The sequence below is a fragment of the Castanea sativa genome, chromosome 10, assembly GCF_040712315.1.
Source record: "Castanea sativa cultivar Marrone di Chiusa Pesio chromosome 10, ASM4071231v1".
Taxonomy (NCBI): Eukaryota; Viridiplantae; Streptophyta; class Magnoliopsida; order Fagales; family Fagaceae; genus Castanea; species Castanea sativa.
Genome location: NC_134022.1, coordinates 28338754 through 28353732, shown reverse-complemented (window position 1 = coordinate 28353732; position 14979 = coordinate 28338754). Strand labels below are relative to the sequence as shown.

At 38.1% G+C, this 14979-nt stretch overlaps 1 protein-coding gene across 2 annotated transcripts; it reads left to right on the top strand.

Moving 5' to 3' along the window:
- The first annotated feature begins 737 nt into the window (after window positions 1-737).
- LOC142612592 (uncharacterized) lies at window positions 738-8408 on the top strand. 2 transcript variants are annotated; one of them, XM_075784697.1, is made up of 5 exons: window positions 738-1022; window positions 1205-3838; window positions 4454-6196; window positions 6974-7229; window positions 7322-8408. In XM_075784697.1, the coding sequence occupies exons 2-5, from the start codon at window positions 1289-1291 to the stop codon at window positions 7894-7896; spliced, it is 5124 nt and encodes a 1707-aa protein (XP_075640812.1). In that variant the 5' UTR covers window positions 738-1022; window positions 1205-1288; the 3' UTR covers window positions 7897-8408. The 2 variants fall into 2 exon arrangements, with proteins under 2 accessions (XP_075640812.1, XP_075640813.1); XM_075784698.1 differs by having other exon boundaries at window positions 4667-6196; window positions 7322-8362.
- The last annotated feature ends 6571 nt before the right edge of the window (window positions 8409-14979 follow it).

Here is a 14979-nt window from a genome sequence, read left to right as displayed (position 1 = left end):
CCATTTCCACGTGGAAGATTGCAGTTGGACATTCAGACATTTCCGTAAGCACGCAGTCTGTTTAGCCATTAGCCAATCGGTTTGTTTTATTTCTTTGATCACGTCACGGTGTACGGTTACCTGCTTTTTGGAGCTCTGCTAAACTTTCTCGCTGTGTATCCTGTGTAGAAACACCAACTCGCTTCTCTAAGCTGAGAACAGTGGCACTTCCGTAATAAAAACCATCTTATTGCCACGTGGTTCTCAGAAAAAAGCGAGTTCAACAACCTCAAACACTTAAGCGCGTAGGAATGTGATATTGATGCGCGCTTTTATTTGTTTGTTTGGGCGCAAGTATTATGGCACTGTCCATTCTTTATGGCGCCTGATAACTCAAAAGCCCAATGGCATTTCCGATATTTGACAGAACATCAGGGTCATTTCCTAACGAGTAAATGGAAAAGCTTAAATGAACTTTTCAAATGTTTCTATCGTAATCAAATTTTGCAAAAACCGTAATGCTTAACTACCATACATCTCCCAAATCAATTTTGAATCTGAGCCCTCCACGTGGAACCAGACCAAATTATAACCGTTCAGATCTCTCTCGTTTACCCCGAAATGTTAATAAATCCAAGGGCTATAAATCGGTAAAACAAAATCCCCACCACAACTTCCGAATCGAACGCTACACAGAGCGCCACGTAGCGTGATTTTAGCCCTCCGTATATATATATTTTCATTTTCATTTTTCATTTACTCAAAAATTCTTTTTTGGTATTTTTTTTTTCGATCTAAACCCTTTACTCTCGTGGAACCAAAAGAAACCCTAGCTCTCGTCCGTCTCTCACGGTAAAAAAAAAAAAAAAAAAAAAGGAAAAAGAAGAAAAAATCAAAATTGGCTAAATTTAATTTCGAAAATCGAGGAATTTTATTAGGGTTTCAAATCAGAAGGCTCAGATTCAAACCCTAATTCATGTTTCATGTTCGTGATCTTCACGGTTATTACGAGGAATCGGTTTCTCAGTGACATGTTTGTCGAGGTACGTATACGAATTTTACATTTTTGTCAAATTCAGGGTTTAGTTTGTTCGATTTTTGTTTAAGGAATGATATTAATGCGTGTGTTATAGCGTTTGATCGATTAATTTATTGAGTGGTTTGCGAGGGATTATTCTGTGATTGTTTATTTATTTATGGTATGGGTTCGGTTTTGGTGTTACAGATCTGAGAAATGCGTAGGGGCATGTATGATGGAATGTGAGAATTGGGGTTTTTTGGTTTGGGTGTTTGGATTGAGGGAAAGTTGATGGAAAATAGTGTAGAAAACTCACATGGCGCAGAAATTCCGAAGAAATCTAGATCTTTGGATCTTAAGAGTTTGTATAAATCTAGAGTAATAGAAGAGGGTGATATTAAGAATTTGAAGAAGAGGAAGAAGAGTGGTGGAGAGGATGGTGATGAGAGGAGGGACAACAATGACAGGAAGAAGAAGAAAAAGAAGAGTAGGAAAGAGGTGTCTCTGAGTAGTTTAAAAAATGTTAATGATAGCAGCAGCAAAAAGAGTGTGGATGGAGAAGTGTATAGTGGTCAGTTGAGTTCTGGTTCCCACGATTTGAAGGACTCGAAGAAGTCGGATTCGAGTCAGAAATTGAATAGCAGTAGCGAGTTTAATAGTGTTTCCGTTAGTTTAAATGATAATGGATTTCAGATCCCCAAGCGTAAGCGGGGTTTTGTTGGGCGGAAGAAATTTGATGGTTCTCGAGTGTTGAAGCCGGCAGGGAAGTCTAATAGTAAAGTGGCTCTTGTTGATCAGGTGGTCAAGTCAAGTCCAGATGATTCGGGCTCCCAGGTTCAGTCTTCAAAGGTTAAACGAAAGAAAGTTTTTGATGAATTTAAGGAAAATAGAAATAGTGAGTCGAATTTGGATAGGCACTTGAAGGAGGAAGAAGGGAGTGTTGGTCATTTGGTTGTAAACAATGGTGATACACCATTGAAAAAGCCACAGAGGAATCGTAATAGAAAAAGGAAGAATTTGGCACCAGATTGTAAAAATGTAGTGAAGGAAGCCGCGCCTTTGGCTGATAATTCTGTTAGGATCTCTGATGATTCGCAAGAAGATGATGAGGAGAATCTTGAAGAGAATGCTGCAAGGATGCTATCATCCCGGTTTGATCCAAGCTGTACTGGGTTTTCATCAAACAGCAAGGCTTCTGCATTGCGATCTGCCGATGGGTTGTCTTTTTTGCTATCTTCAGGTGGGGATTTTGTTGGCCGTGGGTCTAGATCTTTATCTGGATCAGAGTCTGCATCAGTTGATACTGCTGTTAGAGTGTTGAGACCAAGGAAACAGCACAAAGAGAAGGGACAGAGGAAAAGGCGCCACTTTTATGAAATTTTCCATGGAGACTTGGATGCATATTGGGTTTTGAATAGGCGAATTAAGGTCTTCTGGCCTTTGGACCAGAGTTGGTATTTTGGCCTTGTAAATGAGTATGACAAAGAAAGGAAGCTTCATCATGTCAAATATGATGACCGCGATGAAGAATGGATTGACCTAAAAAATGAGAGGTTCAAACTTTTGCTGCTCCCTAGTGAAGTTCCTGGTAAGGCAGAGCGAAGGAAATCACTAATGAGAAATAGAAGTTCTCATGGGGGAAAAGGAGGTTCGAAGATTGGTAGAGAGAAGGAAAAGAGAGACTTGACTACTGAGGATGATAGCTGTATAGGCAGCTATTTGGACTCAGAGCCCATCATCTCATGGTTGGCTCGATCTACTCATCGAATCAAATCTTCTCCGTCCTATGCTGCAAAGAAACAGAAGACATCTGATTCATCTTTACATCCTTTGTCATCAGGTTTGTCTGATGAAGCTGTCCATCTGCATGGTTGTTCCGACAAGGGTTCATTGAGAAGGGATAAGGATAGAAGTAAATTATCTAGTAGTTCTAAATTGCCAGAGAGATTACGTGACACTGTAAAGCTAAAGAGGTCTTCGCTGGAAAGCACCACTTGCTTCAAAGATAGCAAACAGCCTATTGTTTATTTTAGGCGGCGGTTCCGCAAGACAGGCCCAGAATTGTCTCATGCATCTGAGGACAATCATGTCTTTAGCACTGCACCAGAACTGTCTAATGCATTTGAGGACAATCATGTCTCTAGCAGTGCACCTTGCTCTGTTGCTTCTTTTGGCCCTTTTGTTGATGGGATTGCAGGCTTTGAAGAATGTGATGTTTCACCGGGTAGGTTGGACTTTGATGTGCCTTTGGGGTCTGCTGACAATGTTGGGTTGTTGGATTTTTCTTTTCCATCAATAAAATCAGGACAAATCAGGTTTGACTTAAGCTTCCCAGTGCAGTTGGTTTTGAATGACTATTTTGGAGCAGAGAACTTTTGGTTGTTCCGAGCTGGGTTTCTTCTTCAGCATGGTATTGTGATGACCATGTGGCCAAAGGTTCATTTGGAAATGCTTTTTGTTGACAATGTAGCTGGGTTGAGGTTTCTATTGTTTGAAGGTTGCTTCAAGGAGGCTGTAGCCTTGGTTTCTTTAGTCCTGAGAGTATTTCATCGATCTAGTGATCAGGGGAAGTATCTAGACTCACAATTGCCTGTAACTTCAATTCGGTTCAAATTCTCAGGTGTTCAAAATCTGACAAAGCAACTTGTGTTTGCATTCTACAACTTCTCTGAACTGAATAATTCAAAGTGGGTGTACCTGGACTGTAAACTTAAGAGGCATTGTTTGCTTACCAGGCAACTACCTCTGTCAGAATGCACTTATGATAATATTCATGCATTTCAAAATGGAAGAAATCAGTTACCTCTCACTTCTGCTTGTGTGCGGCCCTCCTCTATAAAGGTATTCCATTTATTTTTCTTACATTTTCTGAATGTGGTTTATGGGTTGTACTCTTATATTACCAAAAATATATAGCTTTCCCCTTTGTTTATGTAATTAGCTCTAGGCTATCTATTACCTTTTTTCATTATGCATTTCATTTTCAAGTGATCCACCCCCTTCCTTGCGGAAACCGGTGCACACTCGCTTCTGGTTTTGGAGTGCAAGTGAGTTTAATAATAAAGTATGGAGATAAACCCGTGTTTTAGTTCCTTTGGGAGGATGATGGAAGGAGTGGGGTGCATAGAGGGAAAGGGTGGCCGGACTATACTAAATTTACTAATATTCTGCCCACACTTCCCCTCAGCTTTCTTCCCCATCTCTCTACATTTTAAACATTCCCTAGTATTTTTTGACATAGCCTTGCCAATGAGCTCTGGCATAATAGGCACTTCCTCTTATAAGTCTGGGTGGAGAGTGAGGTCATCGGTTGAAGACCCATTGGGTGTGTGTATAACTTACTAATCAAAATTTGTTTTTGGTTGACATAGCCTTGTTAGGCATTGAAATGTGGGTACTTTTATTTTATTTAGTTTATGATTTGTATTAACTTCTGTAAGTTTTTCCACCAACCAGGGCTTAAGGAAAAGGCCTAGCCAGAGTATAAGGGTCATGGGTTTTGCCACGGATTGCACCTATGTGAATATTAGTCAGTTGTCATCTAATCCCAATGAGATGCACGGGAAAGTTCCCCCATTTTCTCTTTGTTTTGCTGCTGCTCCTACTTTCTTTCTTAGTTTGCATCTGAAGCTGCTAATGGAACATTGTGCGGCTCATATCACTTTCCAGGACCATGATTCAGTAGAGCATCCTGAAAACTCCGGGAGTCTTTTTGAGGATGAAAGTTCTAGTGCGGAGGACTGCTCTAAGGATGCTGTTGGGAATAATTTAAAGGCTTTGTCTAAGGATACTGCTTGTGAGGCATGGCTTTCTTGTGCTAAATCAGAGGAGAAAGATTGGATGAAGTCACCCTGGAAGTACCAAAATGGTGATGTTAACATTGCTGGAACATCTATTGGTTCCCGAGATTCTGAAAATATTGGGACTGATGCCATTGTCCAGCCGCAGAAGTGGCAAAACCATCATTCAGAGTCAGAACAATGTGCTTTATCGCAAAGACCTTCAGTTGATAGAGATAAGTCTGATACTGGTTCCCATTCTTTTTTGAATGGTCTTGGTGTTGAAATTCCATCATTTAATCAATTTGAGAAGTCTGATGATGGGGAATTACCTAGTGCTCAACATTCTACAGATCTGTCTTGGAATATGAATGGTGGCATTATCCCCAGCCCCAACCCCACTGCTCCCAGGAGTACATGGCATCGAAATAAAAATAATTCATCACCATATGGATGCCCCTCTCATGGATGGTCAGATGGTAAGGCTGACATCTTTCAAAATGGTTTTGGCAATGGACCTAAAAAACCTCGAACTCAGGTTTCATACACATTGCCACTTGGAGGTTTCGATGTGAACCCAAAGCATAGAAGTCATCACCAGAAAGCACCTCCCCACAAACGAATTAGGAGAGCTAATGAGAAGAGACCAGCAGATGTTTCTAGAGGCTCTCAAAGAAACTTAGAGTTTTTATCTTGTGATGCAAATGTGTTAATCACACTTGGTGACAGAGGATGGAGAGAATGTGGGGTACAAGTTGTACTAGAGCTTTTTGATCATAATGAGTGGAAGCTTGCTGTAAAACTTTCAGGGACTACAAAGTATTCGTACAAGGCACATCAGTTTCTGCAGCCTGGGTCAACAAACCGCTACACTCATGCTATGATGTGGAAAGGAGGAAAAGATTGGATCTTGGAGTTTCCAGATAGGAGTCAGTGGGCCTTTTTCAAGGAGATGCATGAAGAGTGTTACAATCGGAATATTCGTGCTGCTTTGATAAAAAACATTCCCATTCCTGGGGTTCGCTTGATAGAGGAAAATTATGATAGTGGAGCAGAAGTAGCATATGTTCGCAGTTCTTCTAAGTACTTCCGGCAGGTTGAAACGGATGTTGAGATGGCTTTGGATCCATCACGTGTCTTATATGACATGGACAGTGATGATGAGGAGTGGGTTTTGAGCAATCCAAGCTCCTCTGAAATTGACGACGGTGGCGTGGGAATGATCTCTGAGGAGATGTTTGAAAGGACTATGGACATGTTTGAGAAGGCTGCATATACTCAACAGTGTGATCAGTTCGCATTTGAAGAAATAGAAGACCTCATGGATGGAGTTGGCCCCATGGATCTAATCAAAACCATTTATGAGCATTGGTGGCAAAAAAGGGAGAGGAAGGGAATGCCTTTAATTCGACATCTTCAGGTATCTTTTGAATCACTTTTCTATTGTTCTTGATATTATGTTCAGCACTATGATATAAGCTAATTTAGTGGATGTAATTCCCTAGGTAGAGAGTGCACTTGAGTTATTAAAGGATTCAGCTTCTGCTGAAGCAATCTTAATTTTATTTACTTTTTACAAAGACGCTAATACTAAAGATTAGTTGTAAACAAAGCCACTATTATATGTTTGAGAAAAAAAAATTGTAAAAGCTGAATTACCACTAAGATCAGTGGTAAACAAAGAAGGGAAACCTTTGGAATTAAAATGATATGAAGTAATATTGTTTGGAGTTTTCAAACACTCTTTGGAAACTGAGAGGCACGTGTTATGTGAGATGAGAGTGAAGTTTTCTGGATAAAATTAAATAAAATAAAAGATAAGAGAGGAATTTGATTTGGACATCTACTGGTGTAAGGAATATATTCTCTGGATTTGAATTGATGTGCAATATGAAAAAGAAATAATTTAACTTACTTTTTATTTTTTATCATTATGTTGCCTTGTAGGTCTGGTTTTCACATATATAAATTACATTAAGATTTTACAAAATTCAGTGCTGATATATATTGTCAATTTGGGGGGAGTCATCTTCTTTTGTTAGTTCCTTTCTTTGGGACATGAAATTCATGCAACTCCTGTTTATTTTGCTTGTGTGTGTGTGTGTATTGATAGATATTTTGCTTGTGTATATTTAACCTGCTTGTTCTATTTATATTTAAATGTATCTCAAGGCTCATTTTTTTGTGCTTTATTCAGCCACCGCTCTGGGAAAGGTATCAACAACAAGTGAAGGAGTGGGAGCTAGCTTTGAACAAAAACAATACCAACATCCCTAATGGATGCCAGGAGAAGGCTGCACTAATTGAAAAGCCACCCATGTTTGCTTTCTGTTTGAAGCCACGAGGTTTGGAAGTTCCCAACAAGGGGTCAAAACAAAGGTCACATAGGAAGTTTTCAGTTTCTGGGCAAAGCAATGCCATCTTGGGAGATCATGATGGTTTCCATGCTTTTGGTATTTTTTTTACACTTACATATATACTATATTATTTAGACTTATTTTTCCTTGTAACCTCTTCCTTAATTTAGTTGCATCTGTTATTTCAGGAAGAAGATTGAATGGTTTTGCCTTTGCGGATGACAAGTTTGTGTATCCGGGTCATAGTTATGAATCCCTAGATGATTCCCCTTTGGCACAGGCATCGCCAAGGATGTTTTCACCGCGGGATGCCAGCAGCACAGGAGTTTTCTCTATGAGCAATGATGGTTATGATAGGAATCATATCCCAAAACTTCAGAGGAACAAATCAAAGAGATTTGGGATGTTTGCATTGAATGATCAGCCGATGGTGATTTCATACAATCAGAGAACAATAGACAAGAGAAATGGGGTTCATCGGTGGAATATGGGACCATCCGAGTGGCCAAGACAGCGGCATAATAACTTAGATGGGTCCCTGAGGCATGGCATTGAACAGTTGGATGGTTCTGACATTGATGAGTTCAAGTTGCGTGATGCATCTGGTGCTGCTCAGCATGCAGTTAACATGGCTAAGCTCAAGAGGGAGAGGGCACAGCGGTTGCTTTACAGAGCAGATCTAGCAATTCACAAGGCTGTGGTTGCTCTGATGACTGCTGAAGCGATCAAATCTTCTTCTGACGACTTAAATGGTGATGGATAGAATGAGCAAATGAAGTATTAGATGAAGGGCTGTAAATTCACCAATTCCTTCAGCCTGCTATTAACATTGTTTTTTCTGGAAGCGATCTGGTTTATACTTTTTTCACTGGTGGTGGCTGTTTGTCATTAATCACAGATTCCTTAATGATCTTCTAACATGAAGCTGTGCAGTAAAAGAGGTGAAAGAATTGCTTCCAAACAGTGGGATTTCCCAGTTCCTACCGCCAGTTTTTTTGCCAGCATGAGTTCTTGGTTTCAGTGCTGTTCTGCACTGATCCCTGCAGGTTATAGGGGTTTATGGAATTTTGGCTGCCAATCTTTGTACATAAATTTTTTCCTTTTTTTCCTTTTTATTTGGTTATTTCCTCCCCTTAACCTCAGTTTTAAATGTTCGATAATTAAAGGAGCAGTTGGTGCAAATAATACAACACCATATGAATGGAATCACAATTTCCTGTCTAATTAAACATTGGCGTTTTATTAGTGACAGGCCCACAATCACTGATTGATATGTTTATGGAATGAAGGAAAAAAATTTGCAGTGTATGCTTCATATAAATCCATAAACTACTTGCAAAGGCTTATTAAGACAAATTATCAACTTTCTTCTGAACCAATAATTAGTTTAAGATTGTTGTGTCAGAAAAAAAAAAAAAAAGATTGATGAGTAAGTATGTGGTGGCTGTATGATAAGACCTATAATATATTGCTTAGCCTATTTAGTAGTTAGAGCATTCACATCCGGTCTTTCATGTGTCATATGTTGATATATTTTAGCATAAATGTACAAAAATGATGCATTACCTAGCCTTGTAATTGTAAAAAATTTACAATTGAGCTATAGTGCCATCATAAATTTATGATATTTTAGCATAAATATACAAAAATGATACATTATTCAGCCTTGTAATTGTAAAATTTTACAATTGAGCTACAGTGCTATCATAAATTTATGATGGCACTGTAGCTTAATTGTAAAAATAAAATATTCATTTTTATTTATTTCTTTCTCTATCTCATTGACACATTTCTTTCTTCGTCTTTGTACTCATTCCTCTCTCTTCTTCATCTTCTCTATTTTCTCTTCAATGTCTGTTGGCGTGGCATGGTAAATCTTGCTAGCTATGAAGTCCAAGATCCAACAAGAGTTTTCTATATTTTCGGCACACTGAAAGAAATTAGAAATCTATGTTCTTGGCAAGGTTGAGCGACCTGCACTTAATGGGTCTGCTTGTTAGTGTAGTGGCGTGGTTGTCGTCGAGATCGGCGTGATGGGTTTGTTGCCATGGGTAATGGGTTTATTGATCGGTGTGGTGGCGTGGTTGTCAGCGAGATCAGAGTGATGAGTTTTTAGAATGGTGTGGTGGCATAATTGTCGGCGAGATTGGTGGTGGTTTTTTTTTTTTTTTTGTGTGGTTCTTGCAGTTAGGGCCGACCCAAGCTAATTTGGGGCCTATGATGAAAGATTTATGTGGGGCCTTTTATATGTATATATTAATTAAATAAAATTATTTAATGTTAATCAAATTGAGGTTAATTGATGTATTAAATACATAATTTAATGAATAATACTAACTAAAACTAGGATTAATTTTATATAGAGAATTGAATATCATAGTTGAAACATAAATTTAACAAAAAGTAAAAATAAAAATATTGTTTTTTAAAAAGAAAATTAATTTATCTTGGATATATGACAATACATAGTTAATTACATTTATAATCTAATGTATGATCTATGATATTAATTTATGTGTGGCTTTGTAGTAGATTAGTTTACAATTATGAAAGTTTCAAATTAATAAGCGAGATTAATCATCATTGATAATCTAACACATTTGTAATTTTTTTTTAAAGCCTTGTTAGAAATAAAAAAGAAAAATGCTAAAGGTACTACAAAATGTTTACAATATAATATGATAATAACAGTGGTTGATGAGCTTCAATAATGTAATTGATAAATATTTAAAATACTTTTTTGTGATTGGTAACATGTCAATTTAAAAATCTATAGTAAAGTTTGTGATATTCCTAATATCACTAATAATTAAAAGTGCACAACCAATTGAAAAAAATCATATATTTTATAAAATTTTGGGTCTTTTACAATGGGAAGGGGTCTTTTTTTGTAAAGGGTGAATATTTTTTGAGGTGGGGGGCTTAGGCCTAGGCCTTGGCCCGACCCTGCTTGCAGTGGGTTTCTTTTGGTGGTTGTCGGCGTGGGTTTCTCTTGGTGATTCTTGCGGTGGTTGGTTTTTGTGGTTGTTTTGTTTTGTTTTTTTTTTTGAGAAACTTTTGTGGTTGTTGGTGGTGGGTTTGGTGGTTTTTTTAATGGGTTTCGGTGGTTGGAATGGTGGTGGGTACTGTGATTATGGTGGTGGTTGCTATCCGGTGCCATGGTGGGTTTGTGTGGTGGTGGCTGGGTTTTTTCGCTTGGTGTTGTGGCTGGGTTTGCTTGGTGCCGTGGCTGGGTTTGCTTGGTGATGGTGGTAGCTAGGCAAGGTTTGGTTGGTGATGGTGGTAGCTAAGTTTTCCTATGGTGGCTTAGTTTTTTTAATTATTTTTTATGAAAGAGGATGAGAAAAGAGAGAAAGAGGAGAGAGGAACGGAAAAGAGAAAATAGGTGGTGAAATTAATATTTTAATGAATAGATGAGATAAATAAGAAATGAGATGTTGGGTGTATTGTAAAATGGTATGGTATGATTGATAAAGTAGTTTTTTGAAATAGTAAAATAGAATAGTAGGAAGATTGTAGATGTGAATGCTTTTATGGTTAGTTGGTTGACCTTGGCCTTATATAAGAGGGTGTTCATGTGAATTGGGAAATAGACATCTTTTACTCCTTTGTTTCTTTTGGTAGAAAGGGATTCTTATTAAACAAAAATAGTATTGAGCAAGTCAGGAAGTCATTACATCAGAGGAATCAAGTTCTAAAATCAATTTAGTATATGTGTATATATATATATATATATATATATATATATATATATATATATATATATAAAATTCTATGCATACATTTAAAAACACCATACAGTTGTGCCTTTTCATTTTTTCAATAAGCACATTTTTCGTTAATAGGTACATTTTCATTTAGTATGCACATTTTGGTATATATATATATTACAACTTATCTTATATATACAACACAAACTAAATTAGACATACAACACTCTGTCTCTTATTCTTTTCCATAAAAAACTAATAAGTAAAACAACATTGCTTTCTTTTACCTAACTAATAAAAATGTGTTATTTCTTTCAATATCATTTTTTTTTTTAAAATTTCATATATTTTTGAAGTATCCATATTGGTGGAGCCATAAATTTAGCAATTTGACACCACAAAAAGCTAATTTATCTATTTTACCACTTCACTTTACAAGACACCAAATATTAGTGGTTTTATTTTAGCTTTTAACATAATAAAATAATATAAACAACATAATAAAATAATATGCCTACTACAATAATTAACAACCGCCACCACCAACATAATAAAATAATATAGCTTTGAATAAAATACTTTTTTTTTAGCTTCTTAGCTCCGCATTGTAACTCAAAAGCCAAATTTTTTGGCTTTCTCTCCACCATTGCAGTATGCTTTTTAGTATTGGTGGTGATAAAAAATAGTAATATGACTTTTTAGCACCACCAATACTAATGCTTGCAAATATAACATTTTACCTATTTGTCTCCACTAATACTAATGCTCTTACTGCTTTAACTAAAAAATAATGACCTTTATTTTTTCCACTGAAGTTCTTCCGATAGTTATTCCTGTGCATCGTACGAGTTAGCAACTAGTATATATAAAAGAAAAGACCTCATGCAAGAGAGTAAGAGGTTCTGCCACGTGGTGTATTCCTTGAGGTTTTATTTATTTAGGTTTATACCTTAATAAGGTTTGCATTTACATCATAGTTTATTGAATTAACTAATGGAGTAAATGTATATACTAATTATATGTAGTTGTACATCAATTATTTAAATTAGAGGAATTTAAATGATTGCTTATATATATTATATAAGAAAATATTTTATTTAGAATTATAATAATTGATTTAAGGGTTTAGCTTACCTCCAGTACTTTTTAAATTGAAATCTCATTTTTATTTTAATGAGAAAATTACATCACCCACTAACTAAATAAAATGTGGAGATTAAAACCCATTATCACTTGCCATTTTTTTATTTAAAACAACTAAAGATGTCTAATTAAAAAAAGTACTAGAGGTAAGTCAAACCCTTAATTTAAAATATGACATTCTTCCTTATATGAGAAGATATTTATATTTATAATAATAATAATTGTAAGGACCTAGTTTGGTGCCTAAGCCTAAAGGGAAAATGATTTAGGCCCAAAGAGCCCAATACAATAAATTTGTAGAGAGTGGGCTGGAAAACTAGGTTCTAATGAATCAGATAATAATAATAGTGAGCCCAAATGACAAGAAAACAGGAATAAATCGGTTTTGTTCAAAGAAAATCGTCCTTGGCACAGTTCGAGGAGACTAGATCTTATATATGTCTTTCTTGAATTTGGCTATAAGTCTTGTTCTTGATTCTACAATGTCTCTCCCTTTATTTTTAGATATCCCTTGCGTAAGGGGATTTCCTCTCCTTTATATATCCCTTTTTTTTTTCATCTCCACCATCCACGTGTAGGTCAAGCTGTTGGCTTTGATCCTTATTCTATCAGCCCCTTCCTGAAGTCTTTGAGAGTAGATATAATGCTGCTTACCATTGTTCAGGTATCACCTCCACATTAATGCGGCTAGAGGGTTAGCTGCAGAGTATTCAATGTGGTGGTAATTGCTTTCCCTTATATATATATTTTTAGCTTCCCTCTGTCTTATGTTTCCCTGATGTTTATCCTTACCAGAAGAACCTTTCGAAGTGTTGCCCTTAAAGGCAGACCAATCCCTTTGACCTCTGCCTTGCTTAGCCGAGGAAGTACTCCTCCTCGAACTACCTCTCCAAGCCTTTCCATCAAAAGATTGTCCGTGGCTCTCTAATTTGCACTTCTTTCTTGTTATCTTCGGGTTCTTGGACTAATAGACATCCTTGGACAAGACCCACGGCCCAATTTACACTTATGGGCCCTTTATCCCTACAATAGCCCATCAAAATTTACTTCTTTTGCTTCTTGGAAAAGAATGGGATTTTGATATTATTATCATTATCCTCCTCTTGTCACACGTTATTTTCTGTCTGCGTAAACTCCTTTTCCAGTGCTCAATGCTTGTCCCTGACACTTCGACATTCGGGGCACGCCTGTATTAAATTTCTGTGGCTCCGTGTCTCCTACGTTCTACGACGCGACGAAGATCCAATGGCTGAGGATTTCGTTGGAACTTGGGCAGGAATTCTCTCGCTTGCTTTTCTCTTTCATAGATATACTATCCAGAAACTTCATATACTTCACTTTTGCACTTTCCGAACTCAAGAGCTAGTTCGAGGGGCCTTTATTCGTTTTCGTAAGTAGTCTCTAGCGATTTTTTCTTTCTTTATTTTTCCCAGTCCCTTCGGTCATTCTTTGTAGTTAAATACTTTCTTTTCCTCGGCCCGTACAATTTCATCTCGGCCACTTAATCCCCTCAATTCTTTTACATACATGGGCAGATTCGCTTATCTGGTGAACACCCCAGAGGGTATAGAAGACTTTAGAACCCAATACCGAATTCTCTTAGGGGTTTCCATTAGGTACTGTAAACAAGGAGAGTGGCACACCATGAGGCAGGAGGGAGAAGTAGTAATCGGAGGGATGAGAATCCCCATGGGTAGAGTCACTAGGGATTATTTAATAGCTCACCGTCTCTCCTCCACCCAGTGTGCTCCAAACATGCTTAGAATCCTAGGTAGTGTAGACGCCCTTAATGAGAGGATGGGCTTGAACCTCACCCACCATGACGTTAACTGGATTTACAACCTTCGCCTCTTAAAAGGGTAGAGGTATTACTTAAAGACTAGGATTCCTGAGGTTAGGCTAATTTCATGCCTTCTTGATTCCAACAAAGGCATGAACAAAGATTTTCTAATCATCTCAGGGGAGTGGCACGATTGCCTCCACTACCCGACGAGAGATGGGATACCATGTGGGGTTCTTAGGTCTAGGTTTATTACTCTGAAGTCACCCCCTTTTCTCTATGATATTCTCTGCATTTGTTTCTTTTTGCTTGTGCTTGCAATTGAATTTTTCCTTGAGTTATGCAATTTTTTTGATAATTTCTTTTTTAATGGCTTTGCAGATAAGCACGCTTCCATTCCCAATCTAAATCTTGTCAACCAGCCAGACCTAGACAAGATACTTAAAGCCGAGGTCTTCGTGCACAGTGACGATCAATTAAGAGTGGCCCACCTCATTCTCGGCTACAACCCTCTGTCGTCCAGCTTTCAAGTCTGAAGAACGTGATCAACGCGAAAGATCCACGCTTGCACTAGATAAGCGTTGCTGCTCCGGGTTTCCTTACCACCGGCCCTATTCCAGAAGGCGTACTGCAGGTAGAACTGCCACTCTAATGCACTGCTAAGGAAGTAGCCACATCATTCTTACCAATCATCAAGGAGGAGGAGGAAGTGGTTGAAATTTCTGAGTTTGAAGATGAATTTGAAGTCTTCAGCCACCGCCAGTCTCCCAAAACTCCTACTGAGGACTTCAGCCATCTTCCTTCTGCCCAAGTGAGCCACTCACAAGAAGATCCTTCCATCCCAGACGCTATGGCGATCTAGCGCAAGACCAGAACTAGTCTTTGGGATTTAATAGAGTCCCAGGCAGGTGGCAATGTGCCTGATAGAGCTGCCCAGAACAAACCTCCCACCCCTCCATCTACCCAAGGTCACCAACTTGACCCCACGATCACAAGCGGAGAAGGGAACAGAAAGGCAAAAAGGTGGTGGAAGGAGGAAAAAACCACCTTACTAAGGATGTTGAGCCTTAGAAGGTGGCCAAACAAGCCAGGGTGATACAGACTGTGGCAGATAAAAGAGGCGGTCTCCAGGTCGGGGTTCCAGACTAGAACCCTGCCACGGTGCTGGACGGAGCCCTTTTGCCGGCTGATGCCTCTATTAGGGACTTCCAGG

Bases quoted from the DNA above. Each gene is read 5' to 3' on its own strand.
- LOC142612592 (XM_075784697.1), top strand. From the start codon at position 1,289: ATGGAAAATAGTGTAGAAAACTCACATGGCGCAGAAATTCCGAAGAAA. The intron at 6,197-6,973 runs GTATCTTTTGAA...TGCTTTATTCAG, and splicing joins CTTTAATTCGACATCTTCAG to CCACCGCTCTGGGAAAGGTA. The intron at 7,230-7,321 runs GTATTTTTTTTA...CTGTTATTTCAG, and splicing joins TGATGGTTTCCATGCTTTTG to GAAGAAGATTGAATGGTTTT.